The sequence below is a fragment of the Diabrotica virgifera genome, chromosome 9, assembly GCF_917563875.1.
Source record: "Diabrotica virgifera virgifera chromosome 9, PGI_DIABVI_V3a".
Taxonomy (NCBI): Eukaryota; Metazoa; Arthropoda; class Insecta; order Coleoptera; family Chrysomelidae; genus Diabrotica; species Diabrotica virgifera.
In genome coordinates, this window is record NC_065451.1 from 219,461,890 (window position 1) to 219,488,990 (window position 27,101).

Below are 27,101 nucleotides of genomic sequence, written 5' to 3' on the forward strand. Positions count from 1 at the left end.
ACTTGGCTACTAAACTAAGAGTCGTACAGAGAAGAATGGAGCGGATCATGTTGGGAATAACTCTGCGAGACAGAATAAAAATCGAAGAGATCAGGAGAAGAACAAAGGTGACTGACGTCTTAGAAAGGATATAACGATCAGATGGACAAGAGGTCATGGGAGCTGAACCAGAAGGATCAGGACGATATTATCCTTAGATGGAATAAGGAATGACCGAAGATGAAAAGGTCCAATCGCTTACATTGACGAAACAAAGGCCACGTTGCTCAGTCGGAAGAGATGTGGGCATGGTTCTTTGGGTTGGGCTTCTGTTACAATGATAGATGTTAAATAAATAAGTAATGGTATGCGAATAGAGCTAATGGAACGACGATAGACAAAAGATAAATAGATAACATTAACTGATGGTTTGACTCATGGACTCTAAGAAAACGTAAATACTGAATACACAAACGAAAATATTGGGCGCCATTAAATTTTAACCGTCTTAAATTCACAAAGGAACAATTAACGATACGTAACGCAACAAAGAAATTAGTAACTCTACTACGACACTTAATGCTACAAAAGAAAAATTAGCAACTAGTCCATTCTTTGACGGTTTTTGCGGTAAATTTTAAAGTACCGCTTGGATTGACTTGAAATTTGGCATACATATAGAGAATATGTCAAAGAAAAAAAGTGATATTGTGCCGATGTGTGCTTTTGCTCTGGGGGTGGGTAGCACCCCTTCTCGGGGGTGGAAATATGTAACCTCAAAATAACCTCGGAAGGTAATAGATATTTCAATTCTGAGTAAAAAATCTTATATACGACTTTTTCGGTAAATTGATATTTAGCAAGTTATTCACGATCGAAATTGACGATTTCCTACATGAAAGTGCATGTTTTTGAGTGGATTTTCAAAAATATCTCTAAAATTATGCATTTTTACGAAAAAATCATTATAATCAAAAAGAAACCTATTAAATAAGTGAATGGAGTGGTGTTTTTTTAAATTATTACAGCAGTAACACAACCTAAGTTACAGCCTACTTAAAATCGGGGTTTTTTCGAATTAACCTTGAATCAAACATTTTATCATTAAATAACGCAAGAAATAGAGATTTTTAGAAAAAAATTATGAAGACATCTTTTACATATTTTACTGATGCCTTTAAAAGGTGCTATGACAAAAGTGATTTGGATAAAAAATGGCTGAGTTATTACAAAAACAAAACGATTATGTCGTTGGAAAATCAAAAGAGTAATTACTTAAATTGGTGAATTTTCCACAAAAATAAAAATTAACATTATTCCATAAAGAATTAGGTTTATTTAGAGCCTGACTACGCGTTCTGAGATTTTAACCAGTTTAAAGTGCTTAGGTTTGAAAAAAATTTCAATTTAGTGTTAAATTATTTTTTGATATTTTATAAATGTTTTCCATTTTTCCAAAATAACTTGAAAACTAAAAGAAATCTGAAAAATATATATCAATACTAAACTGTAGTATTTTTTATACTAAAACTTATTCAGTTTTTTTAATGTCTCTATGATAAAAATTGAGTGAGATATTTATATTTAAAAGTTTGCACGTAAGTGTGAGAAGCAGTTTTCTAAGCTCTTTGAATCGCATGCTTTAAAAATAAAAGACATCCAGAAAGTCCAGCTTCTGCATACTTTTAGCACTTACAATTCCCCACAAAATAAGCTTTAGAACAATGAAATATCTTGAAAATTACAGAAGTTATCGTTAAAAAACCACATTGAAACTTATGTCGAATAATTTTTAAGCGTTGATATAAGTATTTTATTTTTTTTTCATGAAAAGGCGCATCGTATGAAAACAAAGGAAGATATATTTTCTGTCATAAATTAAATAAGTAACTCAAAAATGCTTTTTAATTTGAAATACCTCAGTGGCGTACTATTTTTTTTAATTCAGAGTACTACCCGTATGCGCGCCAATGATGAATATAAAATTCTTAATAATAAGCCTGTCAATAAATGCGTAATAACTACCTCTTAAAACCCACCAAATATCATTTGCATATCTCAACCGGTTTTAGAGCAATCAATAAATCTTCACTTTGTAAGAGAAATCTCAACACCCCGTATCTTGGAACTTAATTAGCTACGACACTGGTTCTACTAGGTCTCCAAACTTCATACATACACAAATTTTTTCAGTTTTTCATAATCTATATTTCTGCTCGGAATATTTTTTCGATAAAATACTTACTTTTTGAGTTATTTACGAAAAACCGTCTAACAACGCAACGTGGTTCTTTTGTTGAAAAATGAACATATTCACTCGCAAATAACTCGAAAAGTATTGACTTATCGAAAAAACTATATAGAACAAAAGTTGCGTAGAATTTGTCAGTTTATCCATTTTCGGACTTATTTTGGACCTATATTTTTTCACCCCCAATAAGGGGTGAAACTCACCCCCAGGGCAAAAGTACATATCGGTACTACATCACAAATTTCATGTCAACCCAAGCGGTTGTTTAAAATTCACAGGTTTTGCAATATTTTAACGTGAGCGTTAAATCTAATAAATCTATTTTTAGGGGTAATTTATAAGGGTTGAAAATATTAAATACTTAATAAACTAAATTGCAAACATAAAATAAAGTTTAGATCACTGCAAAATACATTATTACTTAATTTAAAGTTACAAAATATTTTTTAAACAAATTCTTATTTAGAGGGTAGTGTTTAAGGGTTTAAAAATAGTTATAAACTATAAAATACATTTCAATATGAGAAACAATCAAATTCCTATATTTAACATACTATTTAACGTACCTACACATAATTTAGATTTAAATAACGCTTATATCGGCTGTTTTTAATTTTTGATAAAAAAGGGTAGTTTTCACACCTTAAAAATAAAAAGCACATATTGTAGTCATATCACTTTTGAAGAGAAGGATAAGATGAGCTTATTTGCAAAATTTCTTCTAAATTGTGGCGGTTCTTTAGAATTTAGAGGTCTTGCAATATTTTACCGTTAACGAACGGACTAAACACTGCTACGACAAAACAACATTGTTCTTAGTATTGAGCTGTAAATAAAATTAAATAAAATACCACATCGTACACTTTAATAAAACATTTATTAAAAACTCAATAGAATCTTAATATTCACATAATATATGCAAATGAAGCGTAAAAACGTCAACCACAAAAATAAAAATTACACAATAATCATTTAAAAATGGTTAACAAATTGCATATAAACTGGTGTATTCAATAACACAATAAAACCAACAAAATACGAAATGTAAAATGTAAGTGAACGAAAACCATTATTAACCCAAAAAGTAAACTGAAGTTACTCAAAAATATAAAAAATTCGATACTCTAAATAAAATTTATTCTTACCGTTCACTTACAACAAAAAAAGAAAGAGCTCTTTGCTTAAACCATAAATCTAATACTTAGTAATACTCAAAAAAAGTTTACATGATGAAAATGTCTTTTATTTAAATGTTAAAAATAAAAAGAACAAGCGACCGGCATATACGTAAATGTCACTATTAACACTAAAAATGGGCTAAAACTGTAAGTCAATGAACTTATCCCACGAAAGAAACACAAACATAAGGTCCTTGCTCTGGACACGCGAGAAGACATCTCAATACTTCTAATAAAGAATGCGTAACTTACGGAACTCTATCATATGCTTTCTCAAGATCAATGAATACCATATGAGCGTTTGTTTCTTTACTCCTGTATTTTTCCATCAACTGCCTTATAATGAAAATTGCATCTGTTGTTGATCTGCCCTGCATAAAACCAAATTGATTCTCGGATATTTCGGTCTCTTCACGTATCCGTCTATCAATTACTCTTTCCCATATTTTCATGGTGTGGCTAAGCAGTTTTATAGCCCTGTAGTTTGTACATTGTTTTATATCTCCCTTGTTTTTGTAAACAGGTACTAGTATACTGCTTCTCCATTCGTCTGGCATTGGTCCAACTTCCATAATTCTATTAAATAGACCTGCTAGCCACCTTCTTCCTGTCTCTCCCAATGCTCTTTATATTTCCCCAGGAATATCATCTGGTCCTACCGCTTTTCCTTTCTTTATTTTTTGATGTGCTTGTGCCACTTCCTCGTTTGTTATTTTGGTGACCATTGCTGCTACTAGAGAGATATTGCAAATTTAACACAGCCTACGTTGCGCTATTTACACCGCGCTATTTTGACAGAATTGACATTTCTCAGACGTTTCATAAATGCAGATATTGCTCAACATTTTGGTTGCGGTATTTTACGGCTCGATTAAGATTAGTTGTTTATCTAATTTGTACTCAAAATTCAGAATTTAATTTAGATGAAAGAAAGCAGGTTTGTATTTTCTTCCAAATATCGAGCAAGAGAAATAAATGATCCTTGAATGTTCTTACAAATAAAACATTTTCCTGTTGCACTCTTCATGTTTTCCTGAACTAACGTCCAATTTTCTGGAGAAGTCAATATGGATTTTGACATAAAACTTGTTTTAATAAACACAAATCGTCATCAGACGTAAATCTAATTCGTTTGCTACTGTCTGAGGTACCCATTTTAGCAAATTATTACGAATAAATTTGGTTTAAATGAAAGATAAACAACAAACATAACCTGAAAAGAAAATAGCGCAACGAATACCGCACAGCGTAACGACTCCCCTAATAACGGCAGGTCGTATTTCCAATAACGCAGCGTAAGCCAGATATCACATCTGCGCATGCTCTACTGTCAAAATAACGCCTGCTGTAATACAGCAAGTGCAAAAAAGGCTCTGCAATATCTCTCTACTGTCTCCGTTGACTCTACAGGCTGTCTGTCAAATTCTTCATTTAATAAGCTATCAAAGTACTTTCTCCATCTCTTTTTGATATCCCTTTCGTGAACTAGTATTTTATTATTTTCATCTCGGATACATCTAGCCTGAATAAAATCTTTTGCTTTCTTTGCTCTCTGTTTAGCTATTTTATATATCTTCGTTTCGCCTTCCCTGGTATTAAGTTGATCGTATAGGTTTGAATACGCTTCTGCTTTGGTTTTTGCTACTGCAACTTTCGCTTCCTTTTTCGCCACCATATAGTTTTGAAGATCTGTCATTTCATCTGATCTATCATTTCTTGCCACTTTTTATATAATTTTCCCTTCTCTTTTATTTTTCCTTGTACTTCGTTTGACGACCACCAAGTCTCTTCATCCTCAAACTTTTTTCCTGACATTTTCCCAAGTATTTCAATAGCAGTCTCTCTAATACTACTGGCCATTTTTCTCCAAATTGTATTAGGGCTTTCTTTCATGTTCCAACATATTTTTTCTACTATTCTTCTCCTGAATAGACCTTCTTTCTCATCTTTTAGCATCCACTACTTTATTTTTTGTGGTCCTCTCCGATATTCTTGTTTAGTTTCGCTTTTTTACTTCGATGTCCAAAACAAGCAGCTTATGTTGTTGGCTTATTGTCTCACTACCTATTACCATGCAGTCCTTGCATTCACGTATGTCTTCTTTCCTTATCATGAAGTAGTATATTTGGGATTGATGTTGCCCACTTTTGTAGGTAATAAGTTGAGTTTCTCACTTTTTAAAGAATGTGTTAACAATCGCCATATCCAATGCTGTTGCTAATTCCAGCATGTCATCTCCAGCTTTATTTCTAGTTCCAAAGCCTAATCCCCCATGTATTGCTTCACATCCTGCCTTGGCTTGGCCCACATATGCATTGAAATCACCTCCTATTATAACTTTCTCCTCTGACGGAATATCACTCAGGACGTCTCTTAATTGGTCATAGAAAGCTCTTCTTTCATTCTCACCAGACCTGTTTGAGGAGCATAGACATACACAACATTCAATACCTCTTTATCAATTACAAATTTCACTGACATCATTCTATCACTCGTTACCACAACTTCCACTACGTTATCTTTCATTTCACTATCAGCAATTATACCAACTCCATTTCTAGTGTTACTACTCCCTGCATACCGCAATTTGTAACCTTTACCTAATTCTTTCGCCCTTTGACCTTTCTACCTAGTTTCTTGAATGCAAGCAATTTGGACTCTCCTTCGTTTGAGCGCATCCACTAACTCCAGACTCTTACCTGTAAGGCTACCGAAATTCCACGACCCTATCCTGATTTTTCTAAGCTGCAATGGTGTTCCTCCTGAGATAGTCCTCACCCGGAAATCATAACGGAGGCTCATTTTGCTTCCGGCATATTTTACCTCAGGAGATGCCATCATTTCAGTATAAGTTTTTATATCATTGGAGAAGGTCTTTTCATTATTATGGCCTGAAGAGATTGTTTGGATATTTGATGCCTGAATGCCTTTTCTATCAGCACCATACCCTGCTCTGCATGTTTAGCCAATACACAACCAAAGTGCAGTATTACCCCACACCCGCCTGCATTTTTCTGTATGGTCCAGGATCCCTATTGTAAGGACTGCCCTATAAGCCAATGTATTGTTGCCCGTATCCCGCCACTAGGAGGCAAGTACTTTATTCGGAATACCATTAGTATATGTACAAATATATACAAATAAACACAAATTATTCCTTTACCTTGTTAATAATTGCAACTTCATCAGGTGGTCCGTAGATCAGAGAAGTACCAGTATCTATGACACATTGGCACCCACTTTGACACAAGTATTTTGTAACTTTTCCATATTTTACAGAAATACCTTGACCAGTAATTTGCCAGTAGAGTGGTCGTGATACTGGTGTATAGGCGAAGTCTCCTGTGTAGTAGTTTGGATCTGATCCACCCAGCATCAATTCTCCGTCATCGCCATTGGCAATTCTGAAATATAAAAAACAGTTGAGTAATGCCATCATAGATAATTTTAGACTTTGGCCATGTTATGAGAGGTGACAAATACTCGCTGCTGAGACTGATCATTCAGGGTAAAATCAGGGGTAAGAGAAGTATCGGTAGGCGCAGAATATCTTGGTTAAGAAATCTGAGGGAATGGTTCGGCTGCAGTTCCATCGACCTATTTAGGGCAGCCGCCAGTAAAATAAGAATAGCTGTGATGATTTCCAACCTCCGATAGGAGACGGACTTAAAGAAGAAGAAGGACCAAGGGGGAAAGTACATTGCATTACATACGATTACATCCAATTTTCTAAATACCTTTGTTACTAAAAATCTTTGAGCGGCCGTGGAGTAACGGCAAAATCGCTGGCCTCATACGCCAGTGCACGTGGGTTCGAGACCTGCCAAAGACAAACCATTTTCATTTCCAATAATGACACGAGCCATCTCACCGTGCCTCGGAGAGCACTTAAGCCGTCGGTCCCCCTAGGCTAGTGTACATCGGCACTAGTTACTTAAAACAGGGTTAAAGATGTAAATGGCGCCGGAACTGTCAAAAAGGATCTCCCCGGCAAAAATGCAATACGATATTATTATTATACTAAAAATCTCAAATAATTAGTAGTTGTTGGCGTACTACTGCCCTATTAGATGTCATAATTAGCATTTCTATAATTTAATTCATTTCCTCACAATTTTATAAAACTTGACAGTGTAATAAATTGACAGTGACAATTGACAATTGACAGTGACTACAAATTAATAATCCCCTATTTACTCCATCAAACGCCTGTTGAAATCGATATAGTAGTTGTAAATTGGTAATATGTTATGGTAGGGGAGCAAAGTATGCTAAATGTGCAGTCTCTCGAGCGTTATGGTTACCTATTGGGTTGTGAAGAGTAGGTCCTAAAACCAAAAAAAAGTAAGTAAAGCTTTCCATTTTAGTGGGCGCTTGCCATTTTTTAATTTAATTTTCCATTTCCAACAATCGTTTTTTCCGATTATATCGTTATCTATCCATAATTCGAAAAAATGTTTCGAATAAAAGTTACCTATTTTTACGTAAGCAATCCAAATCTGTAATAAAAAATGGGGGCTCCTATTTAAGATTTTAAAGTAACCCCCACCCCACCTCCATGGGGGTCGAGTTTAGTGCCATTCGATAGATTTTTCAAAAATATTGAATACGTGTATCTTGCAGTTTTTCGATCTGATGTTCATTTCGCGAAATATCGCGGAATTCGTATTTAAAATATTAAATTTACCCCCACCCCTCTCCGTGGGAAGTCGTTTTTGGTATCATTCGAAAGATTTTTAAAAAATATTGAGCACATATTTTTTAGTTTTTTGATCTGTCGTTCATTTCGCCAAATATTCGCTTTTTTGTTGTGAAATTTTGGGACTCACCCATTTCCTTACGCCCGGCTCGAATCGTCAGATTTTTTAAATATATACTCTTTTGCACGTACTTAAATTACCTTATCTTAATCTGACAATTTGGAATTTTTTTAACGATAGATTTATATTTTCGGGCCCCCCTTAACGAACTCCCCTTTGTTAAGAGCCAATATATGGTAGAGGTACATCTGCAGGGTACCAGGTTTCTCCCCATATGCTAATCTGACGAGCTCGAGTAACTGCAAAAATCCCCGCTTGGGCTCCCCTACAATTAGGTATATTCAACACATTTTCATGTTTACCGCTTAACGTGTATTCCCAATCATGTCTTTTGAAAACAATTCCAGGCGGTTGTATATAATTCCTGATATCTTGTAGAAAACATTTAAAACTGTTATGCCCCTATAATTTGTATCCCCCTTTGTACATATGAAGTACGATTCCTACATTCCAATCTCCTGAGATGACTTCTAGTGTCCATATACGGTAGACTAGTTTATAGATACGCAACGCTTTATTATATTTATATACAAAATGTTATATACTATTGTGTTTCAATTTGGCAATCAAAGATAGAATAAAATTTTTTATTTTTTTTTAATATAACGCGGGCACATAAATTTGATACACCCTGTATATTGATTTGTAAATATTTATTAGAAGTTAGCTTTCAACGCAAGTTGGTTTCTCCTTAATGAATTTTTCCATGAAGAATATTAAAAACCTTTTTGTAAATAAAAAGTGAAGTGAAAGTTATTTAGGATTATAATTTTAAACCTATTGTTTATTACGTAAAGGGTAAAACCACAGGTACATGTAATTATTAGTTTTTAGAAAAATAGAGGTAAAGAGAATTGGAATTTTAAATATGTTTGTTTAATGACAGGAATATTTAGATACTTTCCGAAAAGTCATTAGTTTTGAGTAGAAGTATTGTTTGAAAGAATGACTGTGTTTTTCGATTGAAACAGTGAGGTGGAGAGAGAAATGTTTCTGATTGGCTTGGAAATTTGGAATGAGGAGAGTTTTGTTTGAATGTTGAGATAGTTTTGGAAAGAGGAATTTATTGTGTTATCGGCAGCCGAGAGGAGCAGTCAAAAGTTTTCGTGAGTAGTTCAGAAGCAAGTACTAGTGGTTGTGTTTGATAAGTGAGAGTAGCTGAAAAGTGGAACGAGAGACAAATCAAATCGAGAAGAAATACCTCTTTGATTCTGTAAAGTCCAAGAGAGTAAGTTACAAGAATTATCGTTATCAAAATTATTTGTGTCACCAAGTAAAAAGATACTTGGGTCTCAGGAGATTATTGTTGAGAGAAAGAGAGGAGAGAGATTTGGAGTTTATTGAACGAGTCCGGGTCAAAGGAAGCCTGGCTTGTGTTTTGGAGAAATAGTTGCTGGTATCCTGCTGGATTGTTTGCTGAGAACGGAGATGGCTTTGATTGGTAGCCTAACATAATCAAGGAGGAGCTGTTTGGGGCAAGAGGAGACATCATTGTGTGTGAATCAAAAAGGTCAGTCAATAACCTATGTGATAGACTTTTTATAATCAGAAGTTAATTTTTTTTACGTAAAAGCATATGAATTTAAGATTCCAACATTTCAAATTTAATAGGAAGTATAAGTAATTTTGCGAATACCAAATTTGTTTGTTTAGATGGGTTTATTAATGGTATCAAGAACAAAGCGAAAAATATTTGTTTGAATTAGATAAATTTTATATGGTAAAAGTTTCTTTTGGACAGTTATGCCCACAGAATTTAATTGATAAATTTACAGAATATTGCTTTTAATAATAAAGGTAATTAAAGTAATAATTGAAACGTCACCATGAATTTTAATTTAGTTATGGGTTTTATCTTTAAGTTTATTATTTTTATCAAGTTTAATGGTGTGTCCTTATCTACTTAAATAAAGGTAATTGTAAGTTTTTATTTATGATTTTTCTATTTATTTCCTTTTCCTATTTTATCCCGATAAGGACCAACTAAGAGATACTGAAACCACGAGAGAAGATAAGTATAACATAAGATAATTTAGACATTTTTTTATATTATAAAAAGGCACCCTGAGATTCTTTCTTAATTTTTATGTATGATTTGCGTTAATTAAATAATTGATCAAGTAAATAATAACTAATATAAAAGTGTTCCAAACATTTCCAAAAAGAAGCCCAAGAACAAAACGTCATATTTAAAAGTTCAATATCTTTTCTTGATTATCTTTGAACTTCATCCTGTTGGAACAGTTCCATAAAGAAACGGCTCACAAAAACATCTTTAATACACAGTAAAAAACTAAGAAAATTATTAGGATCATTCACTGGACAGTCATCTTTATCCGCTGAAGAAGTAATTTTTAACTTTTCCACATATGTACTTAATGAAACTGAGAAACGTGTTTTATCCAAAGGCTTAAATTATGCTTTAGCTCCCCAAAGAACGAACAAAATGAACTTAGCAGTACCGATGGAGTATACAGCACGCCACCTCCACAATTATGCCAATCAACACCCAAATACCTGTTTACAACCTAACTGTGGAATAACGCTAGATGGCATAACAGCCCGCCTTAAAGATATAGCACTGAATTCTTTAAACTATTTTAAGCCCCCACAGTCAAACCTCACTAAAGAAGAATTTGATGCCTTACGTAATTTACAAAAAAAAAAAAAAAAATAAAAATATTATCATTATCCGGCCAGATAAAGGCAACGGAATAGTCATTTTAGATCTCTTAAATTACGTAGAAAAATTAAACAACATTCTATCGGATAACACAAAATTTATTAACATACCATTTAATAACCTATTTAAATTAATGTTATCATTTGAAGACAATTTCCGGAAAAAACTTAAAAATTGTTCTTCCAAGCTATTCAAAGAAACTGCTCCCACTGGTTCACAACTTGGACGTTTATACGGAGTCCCAAAAGTGCACAAAACTGGTGGCCCTCTAAGACCGATTCTCAGCTCCATCAATACTCCAAACTATCTGTTAGCTAAATATCTTGTCCCACACCTTCAAATACTGACTGAAAACGAATTCACAGTGAAAGATACATGTTCATTTGCGAAGGAATTTACCAACCAAGACAGACACAAAGATGGAATTATGGTCAGTTTCGACGTTGAAAGTCTGTTTACAAACGTTCCCTTAGATGAAACCATCAACATAATAATAAATTCACTTTATCCAAGTTCCAATTCAAACTTTTTAGGAATGAAGCAGTCAAAATTTAAAGATCTACTGACATTAGCTGCCAAAGAATGTCTATTCAGTTTTGACGGAAAAGTGTATAGACAAATAGATGGCGTTGCAATGGGCTCTCCTTTAGGACCAGTTTTCGCGAATACTTTTCTATGTCACCATGAGAAAACATGGTTAGCTGACTGTCCAATTGATTTTAAGCCACTTCTTTATAGACGATACGTGGATGATATTTTTCTCATCTTCAAACATACCGATTACATTTAACATTTTTTAGATTATCTCAACCAGAAACACCACAATATGAAATTTACTAGTGAAATTGAAGTCAATGGAAATCTGCTCTTCTTAGGAATTAACATCTTCAGATCACCTTCAGGTTTTTCCACTTCAATATATAGAAAACCAACCTTCACGAGCCTGTATATAAACGCAGATAGCTTTATTCCCAACAAATACAAAAAGTTTAATCAATATACTTGTTCACCGCGCTTTCACTATCTGTTAAACCTGGCAATTCCTACATGAAGAGTTAGAAAACATAAAGGTGATCTTAAGTAAAAATGGTTTTTCGTTGAACTTCTTAGAAAGATACATCAGACGTTTTTTCGATAACAAATTCCAACCAAACAGCAAAGTAGAAGAAATCAAAGAAAAGATCTATATCAAACTTCCATATACTGGTTACCACAGCTTACAAATCCGACGCAACATCCGTAGAACAATTAAAAAAGCATTTCCCTCTTAGAATTAAGATTTGCTTTCACGACTTTGGAAAGAATAGGATCTCGTTTCCATGTGAAAGACATGATTCCTGGTGATCTCGCATCTAACATTATATACAAATTCAAATGTAGTAGCTGTGCAGCTACGTACGTCGGGAAGACTCGACGTCACTATAATGTCAGATGTTGCGAACACTTAGGTGTCACTCCTCACTTAGGAAGACGATCAAGAACAATTCCAAATTCAGCGGTATTCCAACATATGACTGATTCTGACCACCCTATTAGTCGTAAGGACTTCTCAATCATTGGTCATGCAAGTTCTCCAACGGAACTCAGCATCAAGGAGGCATTATCCATATTTCTTTTGAAGCCACCCTTAAACACGCAACAAGACATGACGTATTTGAAATTATTGACTTAACCCAATGATTGTCAATGTCATTTTTACGTTTTCATTAATTATTGTTTGTTCCTTTAAAATTATTTTTTCTACAACCACTATTCAAAGTGCACTTTTCTGCACGGTTTTATGTTAGCAAACTTGATATTTTCTCACAGTATAAGATTTTTGACATTAGTGTGCAGAAAAGTGACGTTTCTGTGCCGCAAAGTGACGTTTCTGTGCCGCAAAGTTATTTTCTGCACAGTTGACTACCTCATTCTGAGTAACGTTATATTCTGTTTACATCCGTGGACTACCGCATTCTGAGTAACGTTATATTCTGTTTACATCCGTGGTTAAACTTTAGACAAAAATATATAACCTATAAGACAATTATTATATTTAACTATAGCATAGAAACTAAATTATGGATGTTACAACTGTTTTATTTTACAATTTTATTCTTATTAAACATTTTATAATTATCAAATAACCAATAAGGATTTAGCAACCTGTGCAAGAGACGTGGAATGAAGTAGGTTTTGTGTAAATCCGTGACTGCATAAATATAGTGTCAATAATGTGTAATACTTGTTTAAATTTAAACAAATTAAGGCAGTGCATTAATTTTTTAACTGATTTCTGTGCAATTTATTTAGGTATAAGGAATTTAAATTGATTAGTAGGTATTAATTAAATACAGTTTAAAATTTATCACATAGGTACCTATTATAATTAATCGTCGTTTGGAAATTGTGATTTTTATTTTTAGGAAAAACTGTGCTTGTAGAAAAAGTATAGTGTGAAACACGTGCAGAAAGGTAATTTCTCACTCGTTTGAATTGCGGCACTCGCTTGCGCTCGTACCGCAACTTTTCAAACTCGTGAGAAATTAGTACCTTTCTGCACTTGTTGCACAATATACTATTAAAGCATCCGCTTAAGAAACTTATTATTCTGACGATGAATAAAGTAATAATTGAAACGTCACCATGAATTTTAATTTAGTTATGGGTTTTATCTTTAAGGTTATTATTTTTATCAAGTTTAATGGTGTGTCCTTATCTACATATAATATAAAAGTAATGGAAAGCAGATCATAACAATACTTACTGGCTCAAATAAAACGAAAATACTGGCGCGTCAAGACCTCCTTGTGCGATCAGGTTTTGGAAAAAAGGAGTAGCACCTGATGCTGTCAGATCTGGATAAGCCATTCCCATAATACCATCGAATAAACTAAAAAAGAAAGATGGAGAGGTTTCGTCAGTTGCTTCAGCGAATATCTGACCAGGTACACTAAAACCACCAACCTAAAACAACAATAATATTTTACATAACGTGAACATAGCATTAACAAGTAATAGAAAGGTATTGCGGAGTAAAATGTCTAAACCCATCACTAGGAAAAAACGTCATAATATCACTTAAAAACTAAAATGGAGAGAAGCAAAGCGACTCAAGGAAAATAACAAATATAGTAGAATCCTTCTATAGCGAATTATATGACACAAAAAAGTAGCCTGATAATAACTTAAAAGAAAATCTAAAAAGAAGAATTAAAAATGTCAACTCTGAAATTCTACCCGATATACACGTCCACGAAATCGAAACCGCCCTATCTCAAATGAAAAATAACAAAGCTGCCGGTCCAGATGGTATTCTTGCTGAAATGCTTAAGGAAGGTAACCAAGCTATTATGGAGGAGCTAAAAGTCCTATTTAATCTATATCTGCACAAGGCAGAACTACCTCACGACTGGAATGAGAGTATTACAATACTGCTATTCAAAAAAAAAGAGACAAAAGAGACTTAAAAAACTACAGATCTATCTCATTACTCTTACAAATGTACAAACTCTTTATTAGAATTATAACCAATAGACTAACAAATAAAATGGACAATATCAGCCAGTTGAACAAGCAGGTTTCAGAAAAGGGTTTAGTACCATAGATCATCTCCTCACTATTAAAATATCTATAGAGAAGGCAAACGAATACAACCTAGATTTATGTTTAGCCTTTGTAGACTATGAAAAAGCGTTGGATAGTGTCGAGATGTGGGCGATAGAAAAAGCTCTAAATAACAGCAGAATAGACTCCAGGTACAGGCAACTCTTACATAACATCTATAAAACAGCAAGTATGATAGTCGAATGGGAAAATAAAACAAACAAAACTAATCCCATAGAAATACGTAGAGGCGTCAGACAAGGAGATGTAATATCCCCAAAACTCTTCACCTTAGCCCTGGAAGACGTCTTTAAAGAACTGGAATGGGAAGACATGGGTATCAACATAAATGGGAAGAATCTCAATCACCTCAGATGTTGTCCTTATTACAACCAAACAAGAAGAACTAGCCACAATGCTGACTCAACTAGCATACGCATCGGAGAAGATAGGATTAAAAATGAACATGAGTAAAACCAAAATCATGACAAATACATAAGACAGAATAAATGTAAATATAAATAATGTCAATATTGAGGTTGTTGACGAATATACAGGGTATCCAGAAAATATTGGTCATAAATTATACCACACATTCTGGGGTCAAAAATAGTTCGATTGAACCTAACTTACCTTAGTACAAATGTGCTCATAAAAAAAGTTACAGCCCTTTGAAGTTACAAAATGAAAATCGATTTTTTTCAATATATCGAAAACTATTAGAGGTTTTTTTATTGAAAATGGACATATATCATTCTTATGACAGGAACATCTTAAAACAAAATTATAGTGAAATTTGTCCACCCCATAAAAATTGTATGGGGGTTTTGTTCCCTTAAACCCCCAAACTTTTGTGTACGTTCCAATTAATTCATTATTGTGGTTCCATTAGTTAAACACAACATTTTTAAAACTTTTTTGCCTCTTATTATTTTTTCGATAAGCCAGTTTTTAACGAGATGCCGCTTCGTTTTTAATATATTTACATAAAAATTGTATGGGGTTCTGTTCCTTTAAACCCCCCAAATGTTTGTGTACGTTACAATTAAACTATTATTGTGGTACCATTAGTTAAACACAGTGTTTTTAAAACTTTTTACCCCTTAGTCTTTTTTTGATAAGTCCCCTTTTATCGATATTTGGCTTCTTTTTCAAAATATACCTAAAAATGTAAATTATAAATAAATTTTCAGATTATTAACAAATTTCTATAATCGTACTTAACCGTATACAAATATGTGGTGAATACGACAAATATTCAAAATATCTCGATAAACACTGGCTTATCGAAAAAGTACTAAGAGGTAAAAAAGTTTTAAAAACATTGTGTTTAACTAACGATGCCACAATAATAATTTAGTTGGAACGTACACAAAAGTTTGGGGGGGGGGGGAGGTTTAAGGGAACAAAACCCCCATAAAATTTTGATGGGATGCACATATTGCACTTTAATTTTTTTTAAGATGTTGCTGCCATAAGAATGCCACATGTCCATTTTTAATAAAAAATCGTTAAAAGTTTTCGATATATGAAAAAAAAATCGATTTCAAAGGGCTGTAACTTTTTTTGTGTGCACTATTGTATATAGGTAAGTGAGATTCAATCGACCTATTTTTGACCCCAGAATCTGCGGTATAATTTATGACCAATCTTTTCGGGACACCCTGTATACAGGGTGCGCCAAACCTCTGGTTTTCTTTGATTACGGCTAAATTATGGGATATACAAAAAAATGTTTTTAACAAAATTAATGTATATCGAAGCCGTCTATAATTTAAAATTATTTTCGATTATACAGGTTGAGCCAGAACGACGGTACGAACCAAAGTTATGTTTTTTAAATGAAACACCCTATATATTAAATAATTTCTGAATATAGTTTTTAAAAATATTAAGAATTTGTATAAGGTATTATAGGCGTAAAGTTAACAATTTTCGAAATATTTACACTTTTATTGTAGTCCTGTCGCCAGGGGGGGTACAACGGCCTCGTTAATTCAGATGGACTTACCCAAGTTTTTTTTATGTATTTTGACCCGTAGAAAACGAATTTTTTGGGTAACAGTTGATCCGGATGTCGATAAGATTGTTATAGACCAAGAACTTGAGGAATCAAATAACAGCGATTTTTGGCAAAACAAAACAATATTTTGTATTTTTTGGGTCATTTTAAGCAAAAAATATTTCTACAAGTTTTTTAGTAGGATGCAGAGTTTTCGAGATAAACGCGGTTGAACTTTCAAAAAATCGAAAAACTGCAATTTTTAAACCCGAATAACTTTTGATTAAAAAATAAAATAGCAATTCTGCTAAGCGCCTTTGAAAGTTCAAGTCAAATTATGTCGGTTTTGATTATTTGCATTGCTAAAAATTTATTGTGTTATTGTTAAACAAAGCTACAAACAACTAGTGCGTGAGTGATGTTTCTATGATTTCTCATTTAAAATCGAACGAGTAGGTAGAATAGGTACTAGTGCAATCAAGACTATTTCTACGTTACATGCGTTAAAACGCATGTAAAAGCACGGGAAACCCTACGTGTTTATAGCTTTGTTAAACAATAAAAAAATAAATTTTTACCAATGCAAATAATCAAAACCGATATAATTTGACTTAAACTTTCAAATGCGGTAAGCAGACTTGCTATTTTATTTTTTAATCAAAAGTTATTCGGGTTCAAAAATTGCAGTTTTTCGATTTTTTTAAAGTTCAACTGCGTTTATCTCGAAAACTGTGCATCCTACGAAAAAACTTGTAGAAATATTTTTTACTTAAAATGGCCCAAAAAATACAAAATATTGTTTTGTTTTGCCAAAAATCGCTGTTATTTGATTCCTCAAGTTCTTGGTCTATAACAATCTTATCGACATCCGGATCAACTGTTACCCAAAAAATTCGTGTTCTACGGGTCAAAATACATAAAAAAACCTTGAGTAAGTCCATCTGAATTAACGAGGCCGTTGTACCCCCCCTGGCGACAGGACTATTGAGAAAAATGATAATATTCAAAGGGCTGTGGATTAGGCTTTCAAGGTAATAAAAATTTAAATGATATGTCAAAGTTTTTTAGCATACTGTTATTTTTAAAAAAATTAACATATTTGACATATACCCATAAAATATACAGTGTGATCACTATTTGCAAATACAAAATTTTCTCATTTTTTTTTAAATGGGACACCCTGTATATTAGTATTTCCTTTTGTAGTAAATATTACAACCTTTCTTTTGGTATGAGGTTGTATGTACCTAGCTTGTTCCGTTTTGTAGATATTAAAAAAAAAACTGTAGATATTACGTTTTTGCGGATTTTTTATTAAAAATTTTTTTTGCAAAAAAAAAAATTATAATCTGGTTTTAGAAACATACACCAAAATATCAAATATGGAAATAAAAACGTAATTAAAGATTAAAATAAATCGTATACTAGTACAATTCAATTGAATTTAATAACTTAAAATTATTTTACAAAACATATTTTACCATACTAATGAATGCATAAATTAGTTACTAAATTAAATAAACCACCAAATTTGATATCTACCCTAGTAATTTTTCTACCCCATCAACTTTCCTGTACCAAATTAAATGTTAGCTATATTGTATTTACGAGTAAGATCTGTTAAACTCTTAATTACCTTTTAAATTTTCTTACATCTTGAGAACATAATTATAAAGTATGCTTTGAAACAAATTAATGTTAAATGTATTAGTCAAATTATTTATTAATATAAATAGTATTAACTGGTGTCACAAGAGCTGGTAATATTTTGTAGTTGAAATTTTTGTAACCATCTTTTATATTTTTAATTTTAATTTTTCAACCGAACAGTTCATGGATATGACATTTGTTTTGGGTGAAACCATTAGAAATTATTACCAGCTTTTGTGGCACGACTATATAGATACTATTTACTTCATAATATACTTCTATAATGTTCATTTGTTTCAAAGCATACTTTATACGTTCTCAAGATGTAGGTAAATTAAAAAGTTATTAACTGATCTTACTCAATACAATTTAACTAACAAAATTGGGTACAATAAAGTTACTAGGGTAGAAAAATTTCTAAAGAAGATTTTAAAATTGGTTGTTTAATTTAATACTTAATTTATCCATATTAATTACTTATTAGTATGGTAAAAAATTGTTAATAACATAATTTTAAAGTTATTAAATTCAATTAAGTTGCACTTGCATACGTTTTATTTTAATCTTTAATTACGTTGTTATTTTCATCTTTCATATTTTAGTATATGTTTCTAAAATTAGAGTATAATTTTTTTTTGCAAAAAAATTTAATTAAAATTATCGCGGATATAAAATATCCGCAAAACGTAAAATCTATAGTTCTTTTTTAAATATTTACAAAACCAAACATGCTATGAACATACAACCTCATACCAAAAGAAAGGTTATAATATTTACAACAAAATGCAATAATAATATACAGGGTGTTCCATTTAAAAAAAATGAGAAAATTTTGAATTTGCAAATAGTGATCACACTGTATATTCTATGGCTATAATTAAAAGATATTAAATTATTTAAAAATTACATTATATTATAAAAACTTTGACCTACCACTTAAATTTTTGTTCCCTTGGAAACATAATCCACAGCCCTATAAATATTACCATTTTTCTCAATAAAAATGTAAATATTTCGAAAATTATTTAAGCCTATAAGACCTTATACGAATTTTTCATATTTTTAAAAACTGTATTCAAAAATATTTAATATATAGGGTGTTCTATTTAAAAAAAATAAAACTTTGGTTCATACCGTCGTTCTGACTCACTTTGTATAATCGAAAATAATTTTAAATTATAGACAGTTTTAATATACATTAGTTTTATTAAAATCATTTTTTTGTATATCCCATAGTTTAGCCGTAATCAAAGAAAACCAGAGGTTTGGCGAACCCTGTATACCTGGGTCAAATAATCAAAGGTACTAAAGAGAACCAAACAATTGAAGTACAGAGAAGAATCCGATTGGCATGGGCAGCATTTGGAAACTTAAGATGGATACTAAAAAGCACAAAGGTACAACAGTACCTAAAAACCCGTGTATTTGACCAGTGCATCCTTCCTGTTCTGACGTATGGCTCAGAAACATGGACATTAACAAAGGCCAACATAATCAAAATTGAAATAACTCAGAGAAAAATGGAAAGATCCATGTTGGGAATAAAACTACAAGACAGAAAATGAAACAAATGGATAAGAGAGAAAACAAAAGTAAAAAATGTAACTGAACATAGAACAGGGTTAAAATGGAGATTTGTGGGCCACAATGCGAGACAGGAAGATAAAATATGGAATGCTGAAATACAAAACTGAAGACCGTGGACAGGAAGAAGAGGAAGAGGAAGACCTCAGATGCGATGGAAGGACGATATTGTAAAAGCTGCAGGAACTAACTGGAAAAACGCAGCCAAGGACAGACGGATATGGAAAGATTTGGAGAAGGCCTATGTCCAAAGTTGGATAGAAATGGGCTAAAAGAAGAAGAAGAACATAGCATAAATATCACATTGGCGGTAACAGAGACCGGGACTTAAATCTTCGAAGGTTGCTAGGCCGACACTGAGCAATGCAGCGAGGCGAAAGTGGTGGAGTAAGAGAGAGAAAGAGAGAGTTGATGTGTGAGGCAGTGTTGCCAGATTTCTCAGCGGCATAGAGAACCTTTTCTTACGAATGACCTCTTACAGTTAGTTTTACAGAATCGAATAAGTTTTGAGCTCACCTCTACAGTGTCTGCAGATGTGAAACCACTTATCTCTCCAGATCCGTATTGAATGTAAAAGGGGATGCCAATGGGTTGGTATGTTGAAGATTGACTGGAATCGTATTGTCTGTGGTTGTCTAAAATGTAAATTTTTATTTAATTTTCTAAAATTCAAACAGTTATTGTACCTTAAAGAATTCAGGATTTAATATAAAGAGTTACCTACGTCATTTTACAAAAACCAAACCGTTTATTGTAAATGTTTATACTAGTGAATAGAGAATTGAACACCCTTTCAAATGAGCTAACACACGACCACTGTTCCCATTTAAAAATATCATCGATTACGTCATCAAGCACAGATGGATGACGTCACTAGTATGAAAAATATATAAAAAAAATTGTAATTTAAAAATAAACAAGCTGAAAATGCGAGCATTATCATAACGAAAACTTTGTTTATTTACGTACTTTAATTCATAATATGGAAAATTGCTGTTATGAAAAGTTGTTTGGAATTAAAAATTATGTTTTAATGTGCAATTATATCATTCTAATTTAAATGTTGTGAACTATAAAGGTACTTTACTGTTGATCGAAATTAATATTATTTATATACCTCGTATAAAATTAATAAAATTTGATATATGATGGTTGCATCATAAATCTTAGACCATGAAGAGATTTTTATGAAGAATAACTTTTCTTCGTCAAATTAAAAATAAAAGAGTTATAAATGAAAGTGTTGTTGGTATCCATAATTTGAGAAAAATCTTCAAATATTTTTTTCCATTAGAAGGATGTAATTGCACATATACCATAATTTTTTATTCCAAAGAACATTTCATATAGTCGGTTCGTTAAACTCAGACACCACTGGCTAGTGACTTTAGTCAGTAATTTTACCAATTTTCCAAAAAAAAATAATTACTAAATAGTTAATAATCACTAAATAATTAGTAATCTTGCCAATTTTAGCAAAATTGGAAAAAAATTACCTACTAAAATCACTAGCCAGTTGTGTCTGAGTTTTGCGAACCAACATAATAACAATTTTCATTTCATAACAAATGGAACACTACATTTATCATTAGGTATTCCCATTAAAGGGGAGGCCGCATACTCGTAAAAACCTTTTTAAAATTGTTAATAAATTATTGCTTTCAAAATATACTCAAATTGTATTTTTTGAACATCGTATTTATTTTATATAATAATAATTAAATTCACTATCAAATGTCATTGATATTTTATTAATACTTTATTTAAAATTTAATTTGACATTCACGAAGTGTCAAACTGAAATAATGTAAATAACTTATGCTTTGATTAACAAAATCAGATTAAAAAACTAGCCTACTTAGTAGCAACGATTTCAGCTGACGTTTAGTGTGTCGCCAGATAATAAAAGGATGGTGACGTCACATTTTAGACTTTGAGGTCGATTATCTCGAAGACGGTTAGAGATATCGAAATGCCGTTTTCAGATTTGGATTCAGAACACAAAACTACATAAGAATCCATCGATAAATCTGCTCTAAGTATTGCAGGAGCAGCAACGCAATAACACACAGACTTTGCGAATTTATAAACGATAAATTTTCGTTGAAAATCGACCTGTTCTGTCATTTCCTTAAAATCTAATAACTGCCAAAAATCGAGGTGGACTCTTTTCTTTGGCCCACCCTGTATATTGCACAACTTTGTACTTACCACAAGCGTTATCCGGTATGTCTGCGCATTTGCTCGAAGGAACCCAAAGATCACTAGAGCCAGTGTCAAAAATTACTGTGAACAATTGTGGGGGAGTTCCAATTCCTATTTCTCCAAAATAATCAAGCTAGATCAAAAATAATTTTGTTTATTATTAAAGCACAAATCAAACTAATATACACTCACCGGTACAAAATTCCACCACTAAAAATGTTTGATTAAGTTTGACAATTTATAACTTTATTATTTGTTAAAAAGGGTAGTTCTCTGGATTGGCTGTATATTATATAATTAAACAAACTCTAACATGAAGCAAAACCACTTCTATATAATAGGTATAATTTACTAAAATCTTAAAAAATCCGAATAGATTAAATAAAATATGTTTAGAACAAAAGTTTTCGGACCTATCAGTCCATCATCAGTGAACTCATATACTTGTTAAATAGCCCCAGAACCAAACAATGGTTGTAATTATAATTCAATCTACATTCTAATGTTGTAAAATTGAAAAGGCTAAACGCCGATGTTAACAGATAACCTCTGGGAACATGTTGAAACTCTAATCGAGATCTTTAACCAACCATCTTGGGCCAACAATGTCTGCCAAGTCACTTAGACGGCATTATACGGGGCTGAATGGAAGTGTTGTATTTTCTCATAACTTTAAAAAAATACTGTGGAAAAATGGGAGGACTGATTTTGTTACATACTCCTTTTATCTGGAGATATTCCTAAGATTTTGCTTTTTGAATTATCCGAATAACTCTTTTCTTGTAAGAGCTGTACAATTTTTTGTAAATAAAAACACTGACTCATAAATATAAATATCTTAAATAGAGGTTGGATTGATAAGATTAGAATGGCCCGCATGCAGTCCAGATCTCAATCCTATTGAGCATTTATGGGATGAATTAAAAATAGCTATTCGCCGTCTCCTAGGCCTCCGGGAAATTTGGTACAGGTATGGCCCTGGTAGAGGAATATCGGGCTATTCCTCCGGCAAGGATAACACATCTTTATTTGATGCCAAACAGACTGCGAGCAGTCGTTACTGCGAGAGGTGGACATATCCGCCATTGAATTGTTTTGTTTTTTAACTTTGTTTTATGTTGTTAATTTTAGTGCGTTTGATATTTTTAATTAAGTAAACCTTCAAAGCTGTGTTTTTATTTACAGCTTTTAAAAGAAAAGAGCTATTTGGATAATCCAAAAAACAAAATCTTAGGGATACCTCCAGGATAATACAAAAATAGATTGTAATAAAATCAGCCCTCCATTTTTTCGCAGAATTTTTTAAAGTTAGGAGAAAATACAACGCTTCCATTCACCCCGTATAATCCATCTAAGCTAAAAAATTTTGTTACCAGAATAATAACAAATGACATGAAAACGTGTACCTACAAACTGATGCAAGAATCTTGAAAATCGGAGTACAAAATAATAAAGTTATATATTGTCAAACTTAATCAAAAATTTTAGGTGGCGTAATTCTGTGCTGGTGAGTGCAGTTGGGGAGGCAAGGCTGCGTTTGCAGTTACTAAAGCGTTATGGGGACCTATTGGGTTGTGAAAATTAGGTCCTAAAACCAAAAACAATTAATGGTAGGGGAGCCCAAGCGAGGATTTTTGCAGTTACTCGAGCGCGTCAGATTATTACATGGGGAGAAACCTTGCACCCCGAAAATGTACCTCTACCATATATTGGCTCTTAATGGAGGGGAGTTCGTTAAGGGGGACCGAAAAAAAATCTACCCTTGTTACATACTGTGGCTTGGTGTTAAAATGGCCAATGTTAATGTTTTGCGTTTTGCTTTGTCAATATTAAATTTTAAATAAAGCTGTACAAAAAAGTGAAATATTGACATTGACCCTTTTAGAACCAAGCCAGAGAATTCTTCTGAGTTATGCATCTTATTCACACCTTTGTCATATCAATTTTCTATTTTAAGCCAGCTACTCACGGTACTGCTGTGTCGTTCGACAAGATCGTCGATAATATCAGTTATTCTGCGGTACTGCAGCAGACAGGCCAGTGTCTCTCTATGGTCAAATTGTACGATTTTGTTGGATGCACGATCACACGCGATCAAAATTTTTGCCAATTTAGTCGAATGCGGCAAAATTGAACGACGCCGCAGTACCGTTAGTGACTGGCTTTAGTTGGGAATAAGTCACAAAATTGTCTTATTCTGCACACTATACTAGATATGCACAGATAAAACGCATCCTCGGGATAGAGCTCATGTAGTACCACCCAATAACTTACATCATAGTCATTGACTAAAGGTACTGTTCCTACCCCTACGCCTTCAATTACACTTCTGGCGACATTACGTACTCTTGTTTGCCTAGGATTAGTTTGTTTCTTCAGTGCAATTCTAAAAAAGTTACGCTGTATTAAAAATCTAATATAGTACTGTTCAATCACAAATTAATCCCTTAATTTGTAATCTCACATTAATCTTAACTTCCTAATTTTTAATAGTTTAACCGTGTATAATAATTGTGAAACATATCGATTAATAGTTTGATTATCAGTTTACTCAACATTCTGCAAATTGAATGAATTGCCAAATAGTGTTGCAATAATGGCCTCGTTTAATAGGGGAGTGCATTTAGATTTTCACTTCGGAAAAAATCAAACAAGATAGAACTTTTTGTAATTTCATTAAGAAATATTTAATAAACAACATATCAAAAAGTTCTACTCGAGAAGTGGGTGCTTCATTCTTTATTAAACAAATGAATAATTACGAAATTAGATGTTTTGTTAAATAACTCCGAAAATATAAATTTTAGAAAAAACTGACTTGACCATTAAAAAATTCAGAAAATTTTACAAAAAAAACTTTTATAAAGCATTTTCTAAAATTAAATCTCTATATTCTATAATTTTTTATTTATAACGCTAAAGTCACCCTTCTCACAAACATTGGCGCACTGTAAACTAACGTACGGCGAAGTGCACGGTTGAGTTATTTTAATGTGATTCTTTAACTAATGGATCAAATAAAATTCTACAAATTAAACATGAAAGAAGAATAATTAAGCTATCTTATGGTTATAATAGAAAGAAATAAAAAGTATGGGCATAAGTACGGTGTGAGCGGAAAATGAGCCTTACTTGAATTTTGTTTAAAAATGATTTAAAAATGTGTAACTAATACAATTATGCTTATAAAACTCTCAATTTTGCACAACTTACCTCTCAAGCATCTTACTAAATGATATTTCATTCAAAAAAAAATCTCAAAAACTTAATTCAAATGATGTGAAGTCTCAAATAATGTAATTTTTGAAATCTTCGTAGTTTTATAGAATTACCACCATTTTAAGACGGTATTACTCAAGTTTGAACAAATCTATTACAGTTTTATAAGTGATTTTTTAAAGCTTAGGATTTAATCTTTAATATACACTAAATTATTTTACTTTAGAAATGAAACAAACTATTTCTCTTTAAGAACATTAAGAAAGATAACAAAAATGTAACACAAAAATCGAAAATTACCAAAATGTTTATACAAAGTGATCAAAACTTTTTTCTGTAAAACTTACCTAAAATACATTTAATAATAAGCTTCACCAATAATAAATGTTCAGCAAAAAAATTTTTTTAGCTCTTATACAGTATGTCTGCGTAACTTGGAACCTGTTGATAACTTTTTTATTATCAGTTTTACGAAAAAAAGTTATTCTTTATAACAAACTTTTCGTATATAATATAAGATGCAATCATCAAATATCAAATTTAATTAATATTATACGAGGTACGTCAAAAAATATGAATTTCACTCAAGAGTAAAGTAACTTTAAATTTCACAATATCGAAAATTGTTATTAAGAAAAGTTGTTTGGAATTAAAAAATTTGTTTTAGTGTTAAATCCTTTTAATTAAAATATTGTGAATAATAAAGGCACTTAACTCTTAAGAAAAATTCATCTTTTTTACATACCTCGTATAAAATTAAAAAAGTTTGATATCTGATGATTGTATCTTAGATTTTAGACCAGGGAGAGAATTTTATGAAGAATAACGTTTTTTCGTAAAAGTGATAAAAAATAGTTATGATAATTGGAATAAAAATATGATGAATATCCGTAATTTGAGAAAAAATTGAATTTTTTTTTTTTCGATTAGAATGATATAATTGTATATTTAGACATAGTTTGCAATTTCAAACAACTTTTCATAATAGCATTTTTTGATATTCTGGAATATAAAGGTACTTTACTCTTTAACGAAATTCATATTTTTGACATAACTCGTATAAAATTGATAAAATTTGATATCTGATGGTTGAGTTTTAGATTTTTGACTATCCAGAGCATTTTATTAAGAATAACTTTTTTTCGTAAAATTGATAATAAAAAAGTTTTCCATGTGGTTCCTAGCTACGCAGACACACTGTACCTACCTATAAGAGCTTATGTATAAGAATTTTCAAATTGCAATGCCATATTCGGATTCAGCATAATCAAAAACAAAATAGAAACATATTTGTTCAAAGTAAAATGATGAATTTAACGGTATTTTTAAAATTATTTATACAAAACAATTGTTATTGTGTAAACAATTAATAAACAATTATCGGCCAAATCTGCGAGTAGAACTTTTTACTTTAATATGTACATAAACTAACAAAAAAAGTTTTAGAAAAATATATCCTTGTTTGAATTTTTCCGAAACAATGCATGTCTTCGTTCTAATTGCATCCCCCTATAAATTATATTTGTCAGCTTTCAAAGTAGGTACAAAGTTTTTGTTACTATTCTAGAGACATTAACTTTTGTGCTGAGGTGTACATTATTGGTGAACTTATAAATTAGGGGATTCGGACTCTTCTGACTGCATTCATTATTGTAATTTTTAACCAAACAACAAATGTAGCGTAATAATACAGTAGCTGTCAATAAAACCATTTTTTTTTTATTTTTTCCACGACTTCAGCATTTATTTATTATCGTCGGTTGAGAAGAAACGCACACAGGGCATTAGAAACAATTCGAAAAAGTATATTACATTCGAATTTGTTCAGTACAAAATTTTTAGTTATTTGTACATGGTTACTTCTTCTTCTTCTTCTTCTTCTTCTTCTTCTTCTTCTTCTTCTTCTTCTTCTTCTTCTTCTTCTTTTTCTTCATCTTCTTCTTCT

General features: G+C 32.0%; 1 protein-coding gene across 1 annotated transcript in view; it reads right to left on the minus strand.

Annotated features, from left to right (window-relative positions):
• LOC126891651 (uncharacterized) overlaps positions 1 to 27,101 on the minus strand; it is a 33,821-nt gene that overhangs the window by 6,656 nt on the left and 64 nt on the right. Inside the window, exons 2-6 of the mRNA XM_050660876.1 lie at positions 24,212 to 24,323; positions 21,944 to 22,070; positions 20,249 to 20,367; positions 13,658 to 13,857; positions 6,572 to 6,812 (exon numbers count right to left, since the gene is read on the minus strand). Coding sequence (XP_050516833.1) covers positions 6,572 to 6,812; positions 13,658 to 13,857; positions 20,249 to 20,367; positions 21,944 to 22,070; positions 24,212 to 24,323 — 799 coding nt within the window. The remainder of the gene's footprint in view (positions 1 to 6,571; positions 6,813 to 13,657; positions 13,858 to 20,248; positions 20,368 to 21,943; positions 22,071 to 24,211; positions 24,324 to 27,101) is intronic.